The sequence below is a fragment of the Triturus cristatus genome, chromosome 1_2 (genome assembly GCF_964204655.1).
Source record: "Triturus cristatus chromosome 1_2, aTriCri1.1, whole genome shotgun sequence".
Classification (NCBI taxonomy): domain Eukaryota; kingdom Metazoa; phylum Chordata; class Amphibia; order Caudata; family Salamandridae; genus Triturus; species Triturus cristatus.
Window position 1 is genome coordinate 519,382,934 of NC_140580.1, and position 24,152 is coordinate 519,407,085.

General features: G+C 43.5%; 1 protein-coding gene across 1 annotated transcript in view; it reads right to left on the reverse strand.

The window, feature by feature from the left end:
- Positions 1-2,138: 2,138 nt before the first annotated feature.
- The window catches only part of TEX36 (testis expressed 36), a 47,347-nt gene continuing 25,333 nt past the window's right edge, over positions 2,139-24,152 (reverse strand). Inside the window, exons 3-4 of the mRNA XM_085615003.1 lie at positions 20,455-20,535; positions 2,139-2,555 (exon numbers count right to left, since the gene is read on the reverse strand). Coding sequence (XP_085471129.1) covers positions 2,205-2,555; positions 20,455-20,535 — 432 coding nt within the window. The 3' untranslated portion in view covers positions 2,139-2,204. The remainder of the gene's footprint in view (positions 2,556-20,454; positions 20,536-24,152) is intronic.

A 24,152-nucleotide genomic window follows, 5' to 3' on the forward strand; every position in this document is an offset into this window, starting at 1 on the left:
CATGCAGTGTTAGTGTCCTTGCTCACTAGGGACAGCTTGTGGTACTGCACCGAGAGATGTAGTTCTGGTGCCTTGCTCACTAGGGACCTCTAGGACCAGTTTGCGGTACTGCACCGAGACATGCAGTGCTGGTGCCTTGCTCACTAGGGACCTCTAGGAGCAGCTTGCGGTACTGCACCGAGATGCAGTGCTGGTGCCTTGCTCACTTGGGACCTCTAGTAGCAGCATGCGGTTCTGTACTAAGACATACAATGCTGGTTACCTGGCACACTACGCAAGCATTTGTAATGCACTTGGTTTCGCATTACTGAAAGTATGAGCTATTAGCGTTGCATTATTATTTGAAACACCAGTACCTCAAACTATCATTAATGCAAGACCTATTGCATTGCAAATGCTTGTTTTTCACAGCACGGAAGCCAACCCTACAGTTATCAGTAAGGTCAGACGGCAACAGGTGAAATTAGTGCCAGCTGTTATACTATACCACAGGCCCCCTTCAGAAGTGGCACTCGCAGTCTTTGTTGATATTTTATGGGCAGGGCGATGACTTCTTAAGAGACGTGTGGCAGTGGTGTATAGTATGAGTTATCTAGATTAGATACACTACAAAGGGCAAAGCACATGATTGAAATGATTTTAGCATCTTTTTATGCCGGTAGAAAATTACTTTAACAATAGTTGTTCATAACAACATTTTTATTAGTGCACACCACTGAATTATTTGTAAGCAGTGTCATAATATAGTCTTTTAGCCCGCCATAGCGGGCTGTACCGGCCATTAAAGGCCCTCTCCAGCGTTAAAGGCCCGAGCTGAAGGCGAGGGCCTTTAACATGGGAGCGGGACTTTAATGGCCGGTATAGCCCACCTATGGAGGGCTATAAGGCTATTAGAACATTCTGCCACTAGAGGGCAGAATGTTCTAACAAATAAAACAAAGGCCTCTCGGAGCTCAAATGGGTTTAAATCCCCTGGAGCTCCGAGAGGCCTTAGTTCACAGCAACAGCTGTAAACAAACACCATGTGAAAAGTTGCTCAGCGGGCTTTTACCGGCCCGTAGAAGCATGGAGCACTCCATTGTCTTCAATGGAGTCCTCCACATTCCACTGATCTAATAAGTATTAATGAGTACCTCAGGGTCTTCGACTTTATGAAATGCTGAAAGGATAATTATGTGAGCTACATACACAATGGGCTTGATTCACAAAGTTAACTTACACGTTTGAGTAATTTACACTTTGGAATATGTTTACTACTTTCAGTATTCACAAACTCTGGGCCTGATTCATAAACTGCACTTTGTACTAGGTTATGTAGTGTTACAGAAGTACTACAACATGTACGACATAGTTCTGTTTACAAACTGCACTTTTGTAGCATCTTACCTTTCTGGGTAAGTTTACTACTTTTCAGAATTCACAAATTGCACTTTTATAGTACCTTATACTTTTGTATACTTTTGTACCTGCATTATTTTCTACGAGAGGGTGTTGCATTATCTGTGGTTGGCCATGTGTAGAGCTGGACTTACTACAAAAGCGTAAGTCACTACAAAAGTGCAGTTTGTGAATACCAAAACGTACTCAAAAGTGTAAGTTACTTATGTGAATCAGGCTCATGAAGTGTTAACGTACTACAGAAGTGTAAGTTGCATGTCTCCATCCCAGAGTAATGCAATTGGCTTATTTTTGTAGGGGCGGGGGTGAAGTCCCTTACCAAGGCCCTGATTGACCCTCACTTACTCCCTTCTAATCTCATCCCCGTTTGTACCCCTTTTCCCTCCCACTCCCTCCAGTCCTACCTACATTTACTACTAAAACGTAAGTATGTGGAGACTCCAAAATCGAGGTGGAGAATTCCGCACACATAAATATAGGCATTGCTGAAGCATAAAACTTTGCACGTAGTTTGTGAATTGCAATTTGTAGGACGTTTTGTAGTACTACAAAACATACTACAAAGTGCAGTTTGTAAATCAGGTCCAGTGTATTTAAATGTCTGTTTTTTGGGGGGAAATGAGTCACTAAAGGTTACTGTCTACTTCCAGTACATATTTAGAGGTGCAAATCCAGTTTTCGCTTATATGAAACACAACTAAAAAAAAAATAAACGATGAAAATGTTAGGCAACACTTACACCACTTAGTGGTTGCGTCGGTCACATTTGCTTGTATTATTTTACATTACATATACAAATGGACAAACTACAAAGACTGCACTGAGGCTGAGTTAGATGAATTACAGGTGGGAGGCAGGGTAACAGATTCCGTTCTTGGTGGTATTTTGTCCTGCATGCTGGGGTCCAGATGGCATAAGTCCGATTTCTCAGGAATAGCTTCAACACATAGCGACTTTGCCATGTGACATTTTGCATAGCGTCCACAAAAAGCGCGCTCGCTGGTGCACACACCTTGCGGGCTTGTATACGATGTCTGGTAATTGGTGTAACCATCAAGATAGCTGGTTGCTTTTGGAGGTGTATCATGACTCCATAGAATAAAGTTCTGAGAAACCTGCTGCCCTTTATCTTTGTCAACCTTCTTGCGCCCAAGGCCCTATGGAAAGTATTGAAAATGCAGTTAGGAAAATCGAACAATTAAAAAGTGCAAACGTTTTGTTATTTCTTTCTTGTATCTAGCTGCTGACATCTACATCAAAATCACCTTCTAATGTAATTTGTTTTAAATCTCTCGAACAGACATTATATAAATGGCCATCTCTGGATCTGCTAGGTAAATATTTGTTTTACTGAATTTATATTTTGTATTCATTTGAGTTTTATAGCTGTCCCTAAAGAACTTCTCAGTGTTAAATCCGTCTGATGATAGGTAAAGGCAAATTGCAAAATCTACGACATCGGTTCCTAAAGTTTTGACTTCTGTGGACCCCTTACTGAATCACAACTGGAAGCCGAAGGCTCTGACCTAAGCAATATCTATGATTTAAACTTCAAAACAGTAAACAAAAATACAGAAACAAGTATACATCCAACAGATACACAAATCACGAACATTTGTATTTAGTTCAGAAACAAAAAATATACAAAAGCAAAATTTAACTTCAGTGGTTGGGATAGATCTTTCCAAAATTTGGTTTTATTTCTAAAAGACAAACAGATATATGCCACTGCATACTCTTATTCTGTCAGTCCATACCAGTGTTTCAAATGAAGCAACCAGTCATCCATACTAGACTTTGGTTGCTGGACTTGCGCTTCTACCATGAATAAGCTAAGGATACCAACTTAACTTTAAACATCCAATTTCAAATTATTTCACGTTTATGGAGCATTGTACTATTTCAATTTTGCTCCTTTATGTATATATACTTTATTAATCTGCCAATGGTATTTCATTTTGTAAACAGCCATAGGCCCCCTGAGCTGGGGTTGGGGACTCTAGGGTAAGAACCGCTGATCTAGGATAAAATAAGAACATTTTAATCACATTCAAATAAAAGCTGAATGTTTAAAGCCAATCAAACCATTGTTACTTTTTTAGATGAACCTACATTAATTTCTATTGACATTTAGGTTACTTACTCCTACAAAAATCTATATTAAGTCCAGCATAGCTTGTTGAGACTTTTCCCCATAGTAAGAATGTATTTTTAGTGTAATGAGTCCTTCCTAAGTCATTCTAGAGTTTAATTCTTCCAACAAAAGTAGTCGTGTGAAGTCCTATGAAAAGTAACCAATGTTTGTGAAAATGAAACAATAATTGGAGGTGCCACTGTCAATGGATGCAAACTTATAGATGTCCACCTACTCAAGATAAGGTACTGTAGAGGATATAAAACAACCAACAGGAGGAGGGGAAGATGCTAAACAGGTAGATATCCAAAAATCTAGAAGAATACAGCCATGAGATAGGATTCCACATCTAAGAAAACAGAGGTGGACCACTGCAGAGTATAGTGTCGCTGTGACTGATGTACTTATGTCATGTACATGGAAATGCCAGATGAAAGTAGGAAAAATACCATTGCCTACAAAAGCAATAAGGCATCATCAAGATGGCAGCAGAATCTGATATAAGAATGCAACTGATGAATGTTAAGAGGTAAAAAATTCAAGAACATCACTGCCCACCAAGTACAACCCTAGCCAGTGTGGACTGTTTGGACCATTAGGCGTTGAAAGACTAAGAAGCAACACTAGAAACATTCTATCTTACCATGTAACTGAAGAATTCTCGAAATGTTGCCTTCGAAAAAGAGGACGCAGAGCACATTTAATAAACTCTCAAGAACCATATGTCACTTTCACTGCCTTCCCTTGCCAAATAAAGGCTCTGCAGCTGTGGCGAAGGGATGCAGACCAAGGACTACAGGTGGTGTATGTTACCAAGGATGAGAGGTGGTATACGTTACCAAGGACTACAGGTGGTGTACGTTACCAAGGACTACAGGTGGTATACGTTACCAAAGACCACAGGCGGTATACATTACCAAGTACCACAGGCGGTATACATTACCAAGGACCACAGGCGGTATACGTTACCAAGGACTACAGGTGGTATACATTACCAAGGACTACAGGTGGTATACAATACCAAGGACTACATGCGGTATACGATACCAAGGACCACAGGTGGCATACATTACAAAGGACTACAGGTGGTATGCGTTATCAAGGACCACAGGCAGTATATGTTACCAAGGACCACAGGTGGTATACGTTACCAAGGACTACAGGTGATATACGTTACCAAGGACCACAGGTGGCATATGTTACCAAGGACTACAGGTGACATACGTGACCAAGGACCACAGGTGGCATATGTTACCAAGGACCACAGGTGGCATATGTTCTATGGCACCCTCACGCTGTCAGATTGCAAGTCTTGGAATGGGAGAGGGATGGTCTGTCCTCTGTTCCATGGATATATTTTGCTTTAACCCTTAAATGTTTGGGGTGTGGCTAGCCACCGATCATGGGGGACGCAGAATAGAAGAGCTCCGGAGCCCGGGCACAGATATCCTGCAAAATCCCAGTGTGCCGAGCCCATCGTGACGTGTCGAACGAGCAGAGCTGAGTGTGGATCGAAAGCAACCCATCCTGTAGCCGTGACACCGAAGTATTCACTGCACCCAGCAAAAACTGAAACGTGGCCTTCGCGATGGCTGCCTGATACAGGGAAAGTGAGGCAGAGACCTACGCAACACCGAAGATGTCCGATGTGGTCTGCGCTGCGACCTGAGAAGCCATCCAGACGCTATGCCCATCCCCTTGCAGAGGCCCCTGCTGTCCCTGAAATCACTGAGGGGACAGGGAGGGCACCGGGGGCCCTGAGCGCCGCCGACTCTGGTAAGGAGCAGGGCAGACCGCACCCACCAGCCAGGGGCGTAACAAACACCCCCGCAGCCCCCGCGGTGCGGGGGGGCCCCCAGTCTTCGGTTAGGTGAAGGGGGCCTCCTCAGCTCTTCGGTAAAGAGCTGGGAGAGAAATGCTTGCTGTAAAAAGCAGGTGCAGTCTGCAGCCTGCTCAGAGCTCCTCGCGCTGACCCAGGGCAGGACTGAAGAGAAACAAAGTAACAAGTTACATTGTTTCTCTTCAGTCAGAGCCCGGCCGGAAAAGGGATGGGGGTGGGGGCCCCAGAGAGAGCATTCCCCACAAGGCACAGCCTCTGAGAAGGGACGAGGCAACAGAGTGTTGGCGGAGAAGGTTTGCAGCTCCAGGGACAGGACTCTGCTGGGACACATTGGAAGGTAAGCAAGCATTGGAAATGCAATTGGCTTCGCAGTCTCCCTGGATGGCACAGAGTGTTTCCTCTGTGGCCTGCAGTGTCCCCCGATGCTGATAGTGAACATGGAAACGTTCCCAGATCTCCACAGAAGAGAGAAAAAAAAATGGCTCAAGAATGTTTGAAAATGGATGTACGTGTAGAAAATGACAGAGAATACTTTATTAAATAGTTCAATATAGCGTAAGCTCGCCCCCAAGGTATTGGAGCGCTTTACACGAGCACCAGTTACATTACATGGATATTTATTTTTCTATGCAGCGCAGGAAAAAATAAGTTTGTTTATTCCTATCACCTTTCCTGACCCCTGCAGCTGCTTATCACATCAGGCTGTGACACAAAGTTTGACTAAAGGTGTAGGTAAGAGAATGTGTTACCATTTGTTTTTCTTTTTAAAATATGCACAGGCCCAGCAGGACACATACTTTGTGTGTACTTCATTTAAACAGTTTTTATCATTATCATGGCTGATGCAGGACAACAATAAGACAATGCAAAATGCCCAGATAACGCTGGTGCTAAATGATCCTGCTGGAGAGAAATCATTTGTCTGTTAGTAGTTTTTAATTGTAGAAGAACTGTATTTTATGTGGAAGCTCAGTGGGTTACTGCCTTTGTCACAGAGATCCTTGTGCTACTTGCAGTTCAGTAGTTACAATCCTAACATAGGACAGTGACCAATGACCTGTCATCAAACAGCTGCAGACAAACATGAATGGTATAGTTAGAACTTCGCTTTCTTTTTTTGTGATATAGTTAGAACTTATCCAGTCTTTCATTATTCTAATGTTGCTAAAATGAGTAGGTGTGGGCAGATATACATTTTTATCAGTAAAGCTGACCCCCATGGAATACTCTTTAAATCCTGAGCTTGTGTTTCCCCAGACCAAACCCTCTTAAAATATACTGCCCACCAGTATGGATGACATGTGATTCCTACACCTTGTAATCCTCATTGGCTTATGTGACATTCCCTGTAGACTGATTTACATACTTGTATGATTCACTGTCTCTGTATAATGTGTGCGTTGTGTAAAGTACTGACACACACTACACTGATATGAGTAGCGCTACACAACAAATGATATGCATATGAGAGAGGCGCTACGTAAAGATGAGGAGCACTGTTGGAGGGTTACACAAGGCCACACTTATTTTTTAAGCACGGGGTTAAGTGATTTGCTCAGAATCACAGGATGTTGAACCAACGCTGAGACTCGAGCATGATCCCCCAGTTCCAAAGCCAGCATCTCTGGCTGTTATGCCACATTCCATTTGTATCAGTGGTCTTCCCAGCTGCAAAGGAAGGGAGAACATGTCTGTGGTTGTTGTACATTTTTGAGCGACATTTGAGACCAAGTGCAAAACTATCTGGAGCCTTCAGCAAAATTCTATTTTTCTGTTTTTTGCTCCCTCCTTAGAATTAATTGGTAATATTTGATGCTTTTGGTGTCAATTTGGCACTGTCTGGTGCTGGCACCCTCGGCACCTGCCTAGTATTATTGACTCGCTTTATCATCAGCCCTTTTATTTACTTTTAGACTCTGGCCATGGGCGTACGTACCAATGGTGCCGCATTGCAGTGGCATCGGGCCTAGGAATGGGGAGGGGTACACTGACTACAGCTGTCTTTCAGTACCCAGCCAGGAGCCAGGGGGCACTTTCACCTCCTTAAATGAGGTCGCGTGAGGCTCGTGCTATGCCACTGACTACAGCTTAACTCAAAAACTCACATTTTAGGGGCCTCCAGAGTACTATAGAGTTGGGGAAAGTCATTCCCAGGTTCCACAGCACAGAACCTTCATTTTCTTTTTTTTAAATACATTTTAGGTATCCAGTTTCTGCCCATGCTGTGCACTTTTTATTTTATGTTTGTTTTGCTATGAATTCTATTTCTTGTTATTCACATTGGTAATATTTTCTATTGAAGAATCCAATAAAGAGCAGGTTATGAATTGGTACTTAAAGTCTAATGATGCATAGAATGAGCCCAGAACAGCAACGAAATGCTAAAAATAATAGAGATATATTCAGGGAAATGAATGGGACTGGAGTGTAGCAAACTATCACCAGAGTCATATGGGAGAGAGTAGGACACACATAAGAATGGAAGGACATTGTGGGTCGGAAGGGGAGAATCCATGTAAGATGTCATATCTAATAAGCGTTGGCAAAGCCAATAGGTCTGACGTTGGTTGGAGGACTATTGGCTGTACCATTGTATGTTTCTTTTGCTGTAGTTTATTATGAATTTATTGTTCCAAGATGGCTAATGGATGCTGAGAGAAGAAAGACATGAAGGAATCATTGAAATACGAAAGGGTGTAAATACAGCGGGTGGACAGCGGTGTATGAGAGACAATGAAATACTTCAGGGTGTAAATACAGTGGGTGGACAGTGGTGTATGAGAGACAATGAAATACAGGGTGTAAATACTGCAGGTGGACAGTGGTGTATAAGAGACAATGAAATACTAAAGGGTGTAAATGCAGTGGGTGGACAGTAGTGTATGAGAGACAATGAAATACTACAGGGTGTAAATACAGTGGGTGGACAGTGGTGTATGAGAGACAGTGAAATATGAAAGGGTGTAAATACAGCAGGTGGACAGTGGTGTATGAGATACAATGAAATATTACAGGGTGTAAATAAAGTGGGTGGATAGAAATGTATGAGCGACAATGAAATACAGGGTGTAAATACTGTAGGTGGACAGTGGTGAATAAGAGACAATGAAATACTACAGGGCGTAAATACAGTAGGTGGACAGTGGTGTCTGAGAGACAATGAAATGCGAAAGGGTGTAAATACTGTATGTGGACAGTGGTGTATGAGATACAATGAAATATTACAGGGTGTAAATACAGTGGGTGGACAGCGGTGTATGAGAGACAATGAAATACAGGGTGTAAATACAGTGGGTGCGACAGCAGTGTATGAGAGACAATGAATTACAGGGTGTAAATACAGTAGGTGGACAGTGGTGTATGAGAGACAATGAATTACAGGGTGTAAATACCGTAGGTGGACAGTGGTGAATGAGAGGCAATGAACTACTACAGGGTGTAAATACAGTAGGTGGACAGTGGTGAATAAGAGACAATGAAATACTACAGGGTGTAAATACAGTAGGTGGACAGCGGTGTATGAGAGACAATGAAATACAGGGTGTAAATACAGTGGGTGCGACAGCGGTGTATGAGAGACAATGAATTACAGGGTGTAAATACAGTAGGTGGACAGCGGTGAATAAGAGACAATGAAATACTGGGTGTAAATACAGTAGGTGGACAGTGGTGCATAAGACAATGAAATACTGGGTGTAAATACAGAAGGTGGACAAGGGTGAATGAGAGACAATGAAATACTACAGGGTGTAAATACAGTAGGTGGACAGTGGTGAATAAGAGACAATGAAATACTAAAGGGTGTAAATACAGTAGGTGGACAGTGGTGAATAAGAGACAATGAAATACTGGGTGTAAATACAGTAGGTGGACAGTGGTGAATGAGAGACAATGAAATACTACAGGGTGTAAATACAGTGGGTGGACAGTGGTGTATGAGAGACAATGAAATACAGGGTGTAAATACAGTAGGTGGACAGTGGTGCATAAGACAATGAAATACTGGGTGTAAATACAGAAGGTGGACAGTGGTGAATAAGAGACAATGAAATACTACAGGGTGTAAATACAGTGGGTGGGCAGTGGTGAATGAGAACCAATGAAATACTACAGGGTGTAAATACAGTGGGTGGACAGCGGTGTATGAGAGACAATGAATTACAGGGTGTAAATACAGTAGGTGGACAGTGGTGTATGGGAGACAATGAAATACTAAAGGGTGTAAATACAGTAGGTGGACAGTGGTGAATAAGAGACAATGAAATACTGGGTGTAAATACAGAAGGTGGACAGTGGTGAATGAGAGACATTGAAATACTACAGGGTGTAAATACAGTAGGTGGACAGTGGTGTATGGGAGACAATGAAATACAGGGTGTAAATACAGTAGGTGGACAGTGGTGCATAAGAATGAAATACAGGGTGTAAATACAGTAGGTGGTCAGTGGTGAATAAGAGACAATGAAATACTACAGGGTGTAAATACAGTGGGTGGACAGTGGTGAATGAGAACCAATGAAATACTACAGGGTGTAAATACAGTGGGTGGACAGTGGTGTATGAGAGACAATGAAATGCAGGGTGTAAATACAGTAGGTGGACAGTGGTGCATAAGACGATGAAATACTGGGTGTAAATACAGAAGGTGGACAGTGGTGAATAAGAGACAATGAAATACTGGATGTAAATACAGTAGGTGGACAGTGGTGTATGATAGACAATGAAATACTAAAGGGTGTAAATACAGTGGGTGGACAGTGGTGTATGAGAGACAATGAAATACAGGGTGTAAATACAGTAGGTGGACAGTGGTGCATAAGACAATGAAATACAGGGTGTAAATACAGTAGGTGGTCAGTGGTGAATAAGAGACAATGAAATACTACAGGGTGTAAATACAGTGGGTGGACAGTGGTGAATGAGAACCAATGAAATACTACAGGGTGTAAATACAGTGGGTGGACAGCGGTGTATGAGAGACAATGAATTACAGGGTGTAAATACAGTGGGTGGACAGTGGTGTATGAGAGACAGTGAAATATGAAAGGGTGTAAATACAGCAGGTGGACAGTGGTGTATGAGATACAATGAAATATTACAGGGTGTAAATAAAGTGGGTGGATAGAAATGTATGAGCGACAATGAAATACAGGGTGTAAATACTGTAGGTGGACAGTGGTGAATAAGAGACAATGAAATACTACAGGGCGTAAATACAGTAGGTGGACAGTGGTGTCTGAGAGACAATGAAATGCGAAAGGGTGTAAATACTGTATGTGGACAGTGGTGTATGAGATACAATGAAATATTACAGGGTGTAAATACAGTGGGTGGACAGCGGTGTATGAGAGACAATGAAATACAGGGTGTAAATACAGTGGGTGCGACAGCAGTGTATGAGAGACAATGAATTACAGGGTGTAAATACAGTAGGTGGACAGTGGTGTATGAGAGACAATGAATTACAGGGTGTAAATACCGTAGGTGGACAGTGGTGAATGAGAGGCAATGAACTACTACAGGGTGTAAATACAGTAGGTGGACAGTGGTGAATAAGAGACAATGAAATACTACAGGGTGTAAATACAGTAGGTGGACAGCGGTGTATGAGAGACAATGAAATACAGGGTGTAAATACAGTGGGTGCGACAGCGGTGTATGAGAGACAATGAATTACAGGGTGTAAATACAGTAGGTGGACAGCGGTGAATAAGAGACAATGAAATACTGGGTGTAAATACAGTAGGTGGACAGTGGTGCATAAGACAATGAAATACTGGGTGTAAATACAGAAGGTGGACAAGGGTGAATGAGAGACAATGAAATACTACAGGGTGTAAATACAGTAGGTGGACAGTGGTGAATAAGAGACAATGAAATACTAAAGGGTGTAAATACAGTAGGTGGACAGTGGTGAATAAGAGACAATGAAATACTGGGTGTAAATACAGTAGGTGGACAGTGGTGAATAAGAGACAATGAAATACTGGGTGTAAATACAGAAGGTGGACAGTGGTGAATGAGAGACAATGAAATACTACAGGGTGTAAATACAGTAGGTGGACAGTGGTGTATGGGAGACAATGAAATACAGGGTGTAAATACAGTAGGTGGACAGTGGTGCATAAGAATGAAATACAGGGTGTAAATACAGTAGGTGGTCAGTGGTGAATAAGAGACAATGAAATACTACAGGGTGTAAATACAGTGGGTGGACAGTGGTGAATGAGAACCAATGAAATACTACAGGGTGTAAATACAGTGGGTGGACAGTGGTGTATGAGAGACAATGAAATACAGGGTGTAAATACAGTAGGTGGACAGTGGTGCATAAGACGATGAAATACTGTGTGTAAATACAGAAGGTGGACAGTGGTGAATAAGAGACAATGAAATACTGGATGTAAATACAGTAGGTGGACAGTGGTGTATGATAGACAATGAAATACTAAAGGGTGTAAATACAGTGGGTGGACAGTGGTGTATGAGAGACAATGAAATACAGGGTGTAAATACAGTAGGTGGACAGTGGTGCATAAGACAATGAAATACAGGGTGTAAATACAGTAGGTGGTCAGTGGTGAATAAGAGACAATGAAATACTACAGGGTGTAAATACAGTGGGTGGACAGTGGTGAATGAGAACCAATGAAATACTACAGGGTGTAAATACAGTGGGTGGACAGCGGTGTATGAGAGACAATGAATTACAGGGTGTAAATACAGTGGGTGGACAGTGGTGTATGAGAGACAGTGAAATATGAAAGGGTGTAAATACAGCAGGTGGACAGTGGTGTATGAGATACAATGAAATATTACAGGGTGTAAATAAAGTGGGTGGATAGAAATGTATGAGCGACAATGAAATACAGGGTGTAAATACTGTAGGTGGACAGTGGTGAATAAGAGACAATGAAATACTACATGGCGTAAATACAGTAGGTGGACAGTGGTGTCTGAGAGACAATGAAATGCGAAAGGGTGTAAATACTGTATGTGGACAGTGGTGTATGAGATACAATGAAATATTACAGGGTGTAAATACAGTGGGTGGACAGCGGTGTATGAGAGACAATGAAATACAGGGTGTAAATACAGTGGGTGCGACAGCAGTGTATGAGAGACAATGAATTACAGGGTGTAAATACAGTAGGTGGACAGTGGTGTATGAGAGACAATGAATTACAGGGTGTAAATACCGTAGGTGGACAGTGGTGAATGAGAGGCAATGAACTACTACAGGGTGTAAATACAGTAGGTGGACAGTGGTGAATAAGAGACAATGAAATACTACAGGGTGTAAATACAGTAGGTGGACAGCGGTGTATGAGAGACAATGAAATACAGGGTGTAAATACAGTGGGTGCGACAGCGGTGTATGAGAGACAATGAATTACAGGGTGTAAATACAGTAGGTGGACAGCGGTGAATAAGAGACAATGAAATACTGGGTGTAAATACAGTAGGTGGACAGTGGTGCATAAGACAATGAAATACTGGGTGTAAATACAGAAGGTGGACAAGGGTGAATGAGAGACAATGAAATACTACAGGGTGTAAATACAGTAGGTGGACAGTGGTGAATAAGAGACAATGAAATACTAAAGGGTGTAAATACAGTAGGTGGACAGTGGTGAATAAGAGACAATGAAATACTGGGTGTAAATACAGTAGGTGGACAGTGGTGAATGAGAGACAATGAAATACTACAGGGTGTAAATACAGTGGGTGGACAGTGGTGTATGAGAGACAATGAAATACAGGGTGTAAATACAGTAGGTGGACAGTGGTGCATAAGACAATGAAATACTGGGTGTAAATACAGAAGGTGGACAGTGGTGAATAAGAGACAATGAAATACTACAGGGTGTAAATACAGTGGGTGGACAGTGGTGAATGAGAACCAATGAAATACTACAGGGTGTAAATACAGTGGGTGGACAGCGGTGTATGAGAGACAATGAATTACAGGGTGTAAATACAGTAGGTGGACAGTGGTGTATGGGAGACAATGAAATACTAAAGGGTGTAAATACAGTAGGTGGACAGTGGTGAATAAGAGACAATGAAATACTGGGTGTAAATACAGAAGGTGGACAGTGGTGAATGAGAGACAATGAAATACTACAGGGTGTAAATACAGTGGGTGGACAGTGGTGTATGAGAGACAATGAAATACAGGGTGTAAATACAGTAGGTGGACAGTGGTGCATAAGACGATGAAATACTGGGTGTAAATACAGAAGGTGGACAGTGGTGAATAAGAGACAATGAAATACTGGGTGTAAATACAGTAGGTGTACAGTGGTGTATGGGAGACAATGAAATACAGGGTGTAAATACAGTAGGTGGACAGTGGTGCATAAGACAATGAAATACAGGGTGTAAATACAGTAGGTGGTCAGTGGTGAATAAGAGACAATGAAATACTACAGGGTGTAAATACAGTGGGTGGACAGTGGTGAATGAGAACCAATGAAATACTACAGGGTGTAAATACAGTGGGTGGACAGTGGTGTATGAGAGACAATGAAATACAGGGTGTAAATACAGTAGGTGGACAGTGGTGCATAAGACGATGAAATACTGGGTGTAAATACAGAAGGTGGACAGTGGTGAATAAGAGACAATGAAATACTGGATGTAAATACAGTAGGTGGACAGCGGTGTATGATAGACAATGAAATACTAAAGGGTGTAAATACAGTGGGTGGACAGTGGTGTATGAGAGACAATGAATTACAGGGTGTAAATACAGTAGGTGGACAGTGGTGTATGAGAGACAATGAAATACTAAAGGGTGTAAATACAGTAGGTGGACAGTGGTGAATAAGAGACAATGAAATACTGGGTGTAAATACAGTAGGTGGACAGTGGTGCATAAGACAATGAAATACAGGGTGTAAATACAGTAGGTGGTCAGTGGTGAATAAGAGACAATGAAATACTACAGGGTGTAAATACAGTGGGTGGACAGTGGTGAATGAGAACCAATGAAATACTACAGGGTGTAAATACAGTGGGTGGACAGCGGTGTATGAGAGACAATGAATTACAGGGTGTAAATACAGTAGGTGGACAGTGGTGTATGAGAGACAATGAAATACTAAAGGGTGTAAATACAGTAGGTGGACAGTGGTGAATAAGAGACAATGAAATACTGGGTGTAAATACAGAAGGTGGACAGTGGTGAATAAGAGACAATGAAATACTGGGTGTAAATACAGTAGGTGGACAGCGGTGAATAAGAGACAATGAAATACTGGGTGTAAATACAGTAGGTGGACAGTGGTGCATAAGACAATGAAATACTGGGTGTAAATACAGAAGGTGGACAAGGGTGAATGAGAGATAATGAAATACTACAGGGTGTAAATACATTAGGTGGACAGTGGTGAATAAGAGACAATGAAATACTAAAGGGTGTAAATACAGTAGGTGGACAGTGGTGAATAAGAGACAATGAAATACTACAGGGTGTAAATACAGTGGGTGGACAGTGGTGAATGAGAACCAATGAAATACTACAGGGTGTAAATACAGTGGGTGGACAGCGCTGTATGAGAGACAATGAATTACAGGGTGTAAATACAGTAGGTGGACAGTGGTGTATGAGAGACAATGAAATACTAAAGGGTGTAAATACAGTAGGTGGACAGTGGTGAATAAGAGACAATGAAATACTACAGGGTGTAAATACAGTGGGTGGACAGTGGTGAATGAGAACCAATGAAATACTACAGGGTGTAAATACAGTGGGTGGACAGCGGTGTATGAGAGACAATGAATTACAGGGTGTAAATACAGTAGGTGGACAGTGGTGTATGAGAGACAATGAAATACTAAAGGGTGTAAATACAGTAGGTGGACAGTGGTGAATAAGAGACAATGAAATACTGGGTGTAAATACAGTAGGTGGACAGCGGTGAATAAGAGACAATGAGATACTAAAGGGTGTAAATACAGTGGGTGGACAGTGGTGTATGAGAGACAATGAAATACAGGGTGTAAATACAGTAGGTGGACAGCGGTGAATAAGAGACTATGAAATACTGGGTGTAAATGCAGTAGGTGTACTGTGGTGAATAAGACAATGAAATACTGGGTGTAAGTACAGTAGGTGGACAGTGGTGTATGAGAGACAAATAAATACTACTGGGTGTAAATACAGTAGGTGGACAGTGGTGTATGAGAGACAATGAAATACTACAGGGTGTAAATACAGTAGGTGGACAGTGGTGAATGAGAGACAATGAAATACTACAGGGCGTAAATAAGGTTGCACAACATAGACTTGAATTAACACAGGGCAGGGAGTAAACACAGTGGGCTCTGAAGTCGTGACCCTCAGCTGTCCTGCAGAGAACTGTACTCAATTTTTTTTTTAAACGTAGTTTTATTGCAGAATTAAGTATGAGAACTCCATACTAGCAACCTATGCCCACCAGGTATCTCAGAGCCCCCGCCTCTTTGTAATACTGTACACAGCCATTCAGCCCACATCCCGGAGGCCGGGCGGCACAACATTACCATTCTCTGAGTATCATAGCCATCCTGTCACACTAGAGCAGGTCAACCTCCCAAGGCAATATCTGCTTTTCTCCCAGCCGCCTCAATCCCCAGCTGTCCATCATTATACTACTACAACACCCCGATAACTCCCCCCTTCCCCACCCTCCCACCCACCCATTACTGCTGGCGGAGGCCCCGATCATGAGGTCTAGCATACTGTTGCTACTGCTGCCGGTTGTTCGCCTGTGGCACCTAGGCCTCGTGGAGCCCCTCCCTCCCGGTCCTCCTGCTCTGTGCTCTCCAGCCGGTAATCCTTCATAGTCTGTACTATCAGCTCCCATGCCCTCACCCATTCCAGTCCCTTCTCATCCTGCAGAGAACTGTACTCAAGTGCCCCATAGTCAATTTCATACCCCGCATCACGCATAAAGGTCAAGCTATTTTTATTCTCTAAAATTTCTCCCCATACTTCCCTAAATAAGTAACCATTCCAGGATGGTTGATATGCATTTGACCTGTAGAAGGGTACAGGGGACATATGGGTGTCCTTGTGTACTGTGGGAAGGGCTGTGACGAGAGGGGGTGGACTGTTAGAGACAAACAAGGAAGCCGTTCATATCTTTCTCTCTCTTTTCCATTGTGCCTGCGACATGCCTTTGTGTAGAAAAAACTATCATTAGGTAAAGAGGGGAGCTTGTCACAGCCACTAGTGAGATTCTACAGAGCTACCCCATTTCAACACCAGCAATGTTCCATGATTGTGTACTTAATAAATAAAATAACATGACATAATGTTGGCCCTGCCATAATGGTGGCACATATCGGCCCAATGTGCTCACCCATGGTATAATGGAGCCCAAACCAGGTAAAATGCGGGCGCTGGCATAATAGTGGTAATTCCTGTCTGATTGCGTGGTGCACAGTCCTCATACTTGCTTCGGCATAATGGCGGTAATTCTTGGCATAAGATTGGCGCATATGACATGCAACTATGACACATAGATATTCAAGGTGGAATCCAAAACTGTCTGTACGCACCGCGGTGCCCGAGCAACTTTGGGTGATGCCCGGAGGAGCTGTCCTATGCAGCTATAGAGGAGTTTGGCTCTGGTTCACCCCTTGTCCGCCACCTACCCAGCCGGACATCGGACATTGTTTTCCTCGTCTCCACGTTGTGTTTCTTTCCCCCCCCCCCACCTCCTCCCTCCGTGATTCTTTGTCTGCCTTCCCTTTTCCAGCCTGACTCTCCTGTGTCACCTGAAGTACTTTCCCCCTTACCGTTTTTTTTTCTAATGTTATGCTATGCTTTTGTAATTCATGTAACTTTTGTAACTCCAACAACTGATGTAACAATGTTCTGAAACAATGTCCTACTTCATGTAAAGCGCTTTGATACCTCCGGGTCTAGCCAGCGCTATATAAAACTTTTCAAACAAACAAACAAGGCGGAATCTATCATGTGTTTTAGTGGTTCATGACAATAATTGAACTTTTTCACAAAAAAGATAACTTCTTGATTTATGTAAATTTAAATTATTTTTCAAGAAGGCAAAGCTGGTATTTAATAGCAAAACGTGTCTGCTTTCATAAACTGACAAGCTGATATTTTGGAGACAAATGACTGAATTTATTTAAAGCTGAAATTTGAGTGGTTAAAGGGCCCACTTGGGAAAGCCAACCCCGAACACACCTCTTTCACTTTGGTGTGCTTGCTGTACTCACTTCCTTCTTCAACTTGGTTCTCAGCTTTTCGTTTCACCACTTTTAGAATTCACCAGCCGCCACTGGTGCATGCGCAGCAGGCCCCCGACCTGAGAACTCCTGACTGAATCCGGAGCGTGGGGGGCCCCCCTCCATATTCTTTGCAGGGGGGCCCCCTCAAGTTTCGTTACGCCACTGCCACCAGCGGCAATCGAAATGTGACCTAGGCGACGGCTGCTGGTGTTGAAGTGAATGAGACCGGGCCCGCGCAGCATAGTGATAACCCGATGAGTGTCAGGCTACGTACCGGGAAGATACACAGAAAAGGTGCCTACCCTCTGTGGAAGCCCCTGCTGTCCCCAGCTCTGCCGCAGGGAGGACCAAGGACGAGCTGCAGGCCCTGGGCTCTGACGGTTTCCTTCCTGTGTGGGGGTGATCGAGCTCATTTGCGCGAACTGCCCTGTACACGGCGGGACCAGCGGGCAGATTCTTCTTTACTCCCCCTGAGCAGCTGGTGGGTGCATGTCTAATGAACACCAAAGGCATGGGGAAAACTCCCGAAAGCAGCTACTGGTAGCACGTGGTCCATGCTGCGTGAAATACTCACAGCCCTGTGAACAGGCCTGGTGGTGCCCGAATCTCGCTGGACTTTTGGACGGAGTCCTCTTTGCTGGTGCACATACTGGGTGAAGCTCCCAGACACAGCAATCGGTGGCGCCGGACCCCCCTTGCCTTCCGGCACTGAGCCAGACTTCCAACAACCCCCACAGCTTTCTTTCTCTCCCCCTTCCCCCTCCCTGCTTCTTTATGATTAAGGATTACAGCATAGCCGGGGTGTATGTGCACTAACATTGGGGGGAGTTGGCAGCGCACAAGTATCTCTGCACTACTGCGGATATCAGATTGTTGCCCCCCTCTTGGCACCTCCAGAGTATGAGCTGAACTGATGGGGCAAACATATATCCTAAAGTTAAAAAGAGCTGTTTGAGCGGGGCCAGTGAGAGTGCAGAGGCATAGAAGACATCTCAACACAGTGTGCCTGGCTAGCGGAGTACAGCAGATGGCACAAAGACGTGGAGGTGAACACTACCGCCCACCAAGACCCTGGGAGCGCCGAAACAAACAAGTTTAGTGGAGTGAGTGCATGCTAGCTGGGAAATGCACTATCTAGCCAGCACTGACAATACTTATATAGTGGGAAGCTAAAACACGCACTCACTGAGCAGCACCACTGGGACACTGTGAATCCATTACTTGGGTAATCAACTGAGTCGCGGTATTATCATACCTACCATATCCGGCGCAAAAACTGCTACTGAGCGAACACCACCTAGAAAACGAGGACCCCACTATACCGGGTGACAGTAGACTGTTGCGGGCATTCACTGTGAGACATGGGTTGCCCAAAAGGCAAACTGCAAGAGGCGGCTGCCACAAACTCACAAACTACTGACGACCAGGAACTCAAAACAAACCCGCAGTCATTACCTGTATACCGCCCACGAACTAAATAGAAACCACGGACAAATTGGACTTGATCTTATGCGAGGTTAGGGAATCCAGGAGAGCAATAGAACAACAAATTGGTACCCTCACTACCGGCTTCACTTTGCTCAAGGCAGATCACCCTAAACTAGCAACTACAGTGAAAGCTAACACCTTAGCCCTGGAAGAAGTGCTGTCTCAACACAAAGAACATGCGTCACAAATTCAGACGCAACAGAGGCAAATCACAGGCCTTCTAGATAGGGTTGAAGATGCAGAGAGCAGAGCTAGACGGAATAATATATGCATGATTGGGCTCCCGGAACGAAGCGAGGGCACAGACGCCACCACCTTTATGGAACAGTGGTTCCGAACACATGTAGCCCCTGATGGACTATTGGACTTCTTCTGTATTGAAAGAGCCCACAGAATCCTTACTGGACGACCAAAGGTGGGAGCACTGCCAAGGCCACTAATAGTCAGGATCCTAAACTACAGAGATCAAGATACTGTGGGCATGCCCTGGAGGGTTCTGGTGAGGGATCAAACGAATATTAGAGGAGACTACGCATCTTTCAATAGACTGCACGGTACTGGAGTGCTTGTTGGGCCTCCGTAAGCGTAGGGCGCCGCAGAAGGTCCAGCTTCGCTTCCTGGATCTGGCGCTTATAGTGGCCAAGAGATCTATCACCATGCGCTGGAAATCAGCTAAACCCCCTGCAATATACAAGTGGCACAGCGAACGAACAAGATAGGGTGGAGCAGAAAGCGCTGCTCTGCGCCGAAAGGAAGCCCGTGGGCTAAGGAAAAACCTGATATCAATGGAATGGGACACAATGCTAGAAGCCCTTAAAAACGCTAACCCTGACGACATTTCTGACACTCTGAACACACAGTAGGTACTGGTGAAGAGGAGGTTTATATGGTTCTCCTATAGCGGACAGGGAGGGTGACAACGCACAAACATGCGCAATGGAATGAGAACACAATGCTGGGACGCAACGGGAATTTGTGCTTTGAAAGAGAATGCCAGAGCTTGTGGGGTTGTGGGTGGGGGGGGCGGATGGGTGTTAGAAGTTAAAGGTTTGCGTTTATTGTTAAATGCATACTCGTGTCACAGCACTCAGTTATATGGTGATGGCTACCTGCGGTATTGCTACATAATAGAACATGTAAGAGATTACGAATATGTTACAAGCAATGCTAACTTGAATAATGTAAATGTACAAAGGCTTAAACATGGAATATAACAGAATATGTGGAAAATCAATAAAGTATGTTTTAAAAACAAAAATTTAAATGTTTGGTGCTAGTACTTTAACAGATTTTCACTATTCCAAACCTATTATTGTTTTTCGAGAGATACTTAGAAAAGTATACTTACGGCATCAAAATATTCCACTGAAGTCTGCATTGTATTTCTGTTATCATGAGATGAAAAAGGAAAATCGGGCTTTGTATTCTTCTGTGAGAGGTAGAATGAGGTAAGTTAGATGCAAACTTATTTCTTGCAACCCTAGGTTTACAATCAATACAATCTACTTATAAATTGAAATTTTATATGCACTTTGTACAACTTGCAGTGATTCAATTGAATGCAGTTGTGGGTAGCACGGTCTCAAAACCTTAATAAATGCTACTACATGACAACAATTATTTAAATAAAGGTAGATGGACAACAACACTGTTAATAAATATTTAAGATAGTTAGGTTCAGCTTTAACTTTGAAGTAGATTTGACAAGTAAGTTGTGAATTCAAGTTGCAGTGCATCCCTCTCACAAAGCTGTTTCTAGGAAATAATTATAACAGATGCATTTTTTAAAATATATTTTTATTAGCATTTCTGTAAAGTACAAGGCTGATCGCCACGGATACTGTTACAATAAAAAATGCTGTCATATGAGTGCAGGCACAATATCAAAGAATTTGTTGCAATGCAATATGCCAAGTCGTGTTAACAACAATCGCCTAAGACAGGCTCAGCTGAAAACACATACCACTGAAACTGAAAATGAGGTAAAAAACAAAAACTATCTTTCCCCTCCCCTCGTGCTCCATCGTCTGATACAGGGTTCTCCAAAGTCGATCCTGGAGGGCCAGATCCATGCTAGATTTTTAAGATAACTATGTTTATCTAAATGGGGATATGCTAAAGATCCGGCATGGATCCGGCCATCCAGGACAGAATTTGGGGAACCCTGGTCTAATCCAACCAGTGTGGCTCAGTGGGGCCTTTCTTTATCCTGTTGTACCATCTTAGCGCAGTTATGTGCTACCCATCTCCCATGCCTACTCGGCTGCAGCCCAATTTACCTCATGTACCTCCAATAGCGTTCGTGTCAGTGGTCCTATGTTGGTCCCTGACCGGCCCCTCAAGGGGGTCTGGCATAAGGAGGGTCAGTCAGGGTGTGTATCATGGCTCCCCATGAGATCGGATCATCAGCCAGTTAAGTTTCTCATTGCGCCTCACCTTTCTCATATGTACCTCCTGCCGATTCTATCAAATCACGTTGCCGTTCCCTTATCGAGGAGGGGAGCAGTAATCTAATGGCAATACGCTTCTTAGCTAGGGCCAAGCTGAGCATTGTAAATGTTCTACTCAGTTTCTTATTTTTCCTCTCGGGGAGCAAACCCAGTAGGCATTGCATAATCATAGGGGAGACTATCCAGCCCATAGCCCTGCTACGCTGTTCTAACCCCTCTACACAGAATTTTGTAATAATGGGGCAACGCTACACCTCATGAAAAATGTCTGCTGGTTCACTCTTACAGCACACACACCACAGGTAGCACGCTGGACGAATAGCGTGTAAAAGCTTGGGGAAAGCGAGGTAATATGGATGACATTGTACTGTATAAGCTTAAAGCATGCATAGATCAAAACCTCTCACATTCCACCATGTACTCTGGTCCATTCCTTAGCTGTAATATGGTCATCACTAAACTGTATCCATGCATCTTCAACACTCAGAGGCACCACCGCTTATCAGCCCATAGTTCCCAATATAAACATGTGATTATCTTCTGCCCCCCCCCCCCCCGCCATAGATAACATGGTGACTATTGTTTGCGTGGGTTCAGGGGCTCCGGGCAACAAAGGCCAGATTCCTCTGGCTGTGGCAGCGATTTTTGTGTACTGGAGAAACAGTCGGGTCCCAGTCCAAATGTCTCAAATGCATAGCGGGATATAGATCAGACAGCGGATTACATTCACCATCTCACCACAGGTCAACGGCCATGTTTTGAGCAACCTGCGCAAAGGGTCTCATTATCCAGACCTCCAAATCTGGCCCTTAAGGGGCCCAGCATCTCAATTCCCTGAACCACTATCTTCCAAAGTCGGCATATCAGTCTAATCACATGTGGCAGTGTCTCGGGCACTCTTTTCCCTCTCATCATTAGGCCTCCAAATTACTGTTGCCATATGTACCTGCAAGTAGAGCATTTTCACAATTCCACCACAGGCCAAAAAGCCATAAAGAGAAGCAAGCTAAAAGCTTAATTGAACCCACTTCTAGATAGCCTACATTTTACTGTGCTAGAGGTGCTGAAAATGCAGATATTAACAACCAAAATACATTACAGTCAAGACAGAAAGAACTTGTGGCCCAACCCAAGATTTATTCAAAAATATGTTAACTAAATATCACTAAGTGGTCAAAGGGGAATAAGCCAAAGGCTGTACTCATCATATTCTGCAGGCATGGGGACTGGGCATATAGCGGCGCTGGAGGTCACTTGGAGGCTAGATTCTGCTGTGCACTGCTGAAACTTATGCTCCACATGATATAGGCGGATGCGCAAGACTGAAGGCCCACTAAAGCTGGTTATGGGGGCACAGGAACTGGGTGCAGGTTATAGCCAGAGTCCAAAGCCCCTGAAGAGCTAATACTGGGAAACAAAAGCAGGGAGTGAGGCATGGCCAGAGGCCACACCTTGCTCCAAGAGCTCGCTGTATTCTGGATTCTGGGAGCATAGGACTGGACACAAGGCATGGTGAGCAGAGGCCGTGCTCAATGGTTGCTTGTTTCGGCTAAGGGCCAAAGAACATCATTTAAATGCTCAAACAATTCACTCAAAACAGTAGGAAAATTGTTGCCTAAACTAAAAAGAAAAATTTGTGTCAACTATAAAACCACATAGCCTTAAAAATCCTGAGATGAAAGGGGTGCTATAGTTTATTTTGTTTTTTTGAGTTTTATATAGCGCTGGCTAGACCCAAAGGTATCAGAGAGCTTTACATGATTTGAGAAGAAGTTTACAAGAAGTACATGATGAAAACGTCAAGTGGGATTAACAAACAGTTATATTGAAAAATATAGAGCAGTGAAGTAGACCACAGTAACATAAAACAATCAAGCATTTGGGTAATGGGGAAGGGGACGGATTTCAGTCTGCATAGTTGATTCATCAGGGGACCTTCCCGACAGAAATGGTCAAAGAGGGTTGCGATTCTGGCAGAAGTAAATCATCTTGCGTTCTTGTTGAAGTAGTTGTTGAGTAGTAGAGATTTATGGTCCCGTTTGAAGCAAGAAAAGGAGGGCTTGCGGCGTACGTCCTTACGGAGTGAGTTCCAAATCTTGCGAGCACTGCCAGAGAAGGAGCATGCCTGAGAGGATTTATTTTTTAATTTGGGAGGTATGAGAAGAAGAGAGTTGGAGCTTCTCAGAGACTGGCCTTTTCCTGCTCTCAATAGTTTAGTTCCTAGATATTTTCTTTTTGTATGTGTGGCTTTGTAGGTGATAAATGCAGTCTTGTAGATGCACCTTCCTTCAATGGGAAACCAAGTGAGATTTTTTTAGGGCTGGTTAGATGTGGTCAAACCGTTTGATTCAAGTGACCAGCCTGGCAGCCGCATTGAGAATTGTTCTTAGGGGCACAAGGTAGCTATTGGAGGTTCCTGTCAGGATAGCATTGCCATAGTCCAGTTGCGAGTGGACTAGGGATTGTACTACCATTTTACGATCGTCAGGGGGAATAAATGGTTTGATTTTCTTGAGATGTTTTAGCGTGTGGAGTGCTCCTTTGGCTGTATTTTTGATGTGTTCTTTTATTGACAAGTTTATGTCTAGTGTGATAC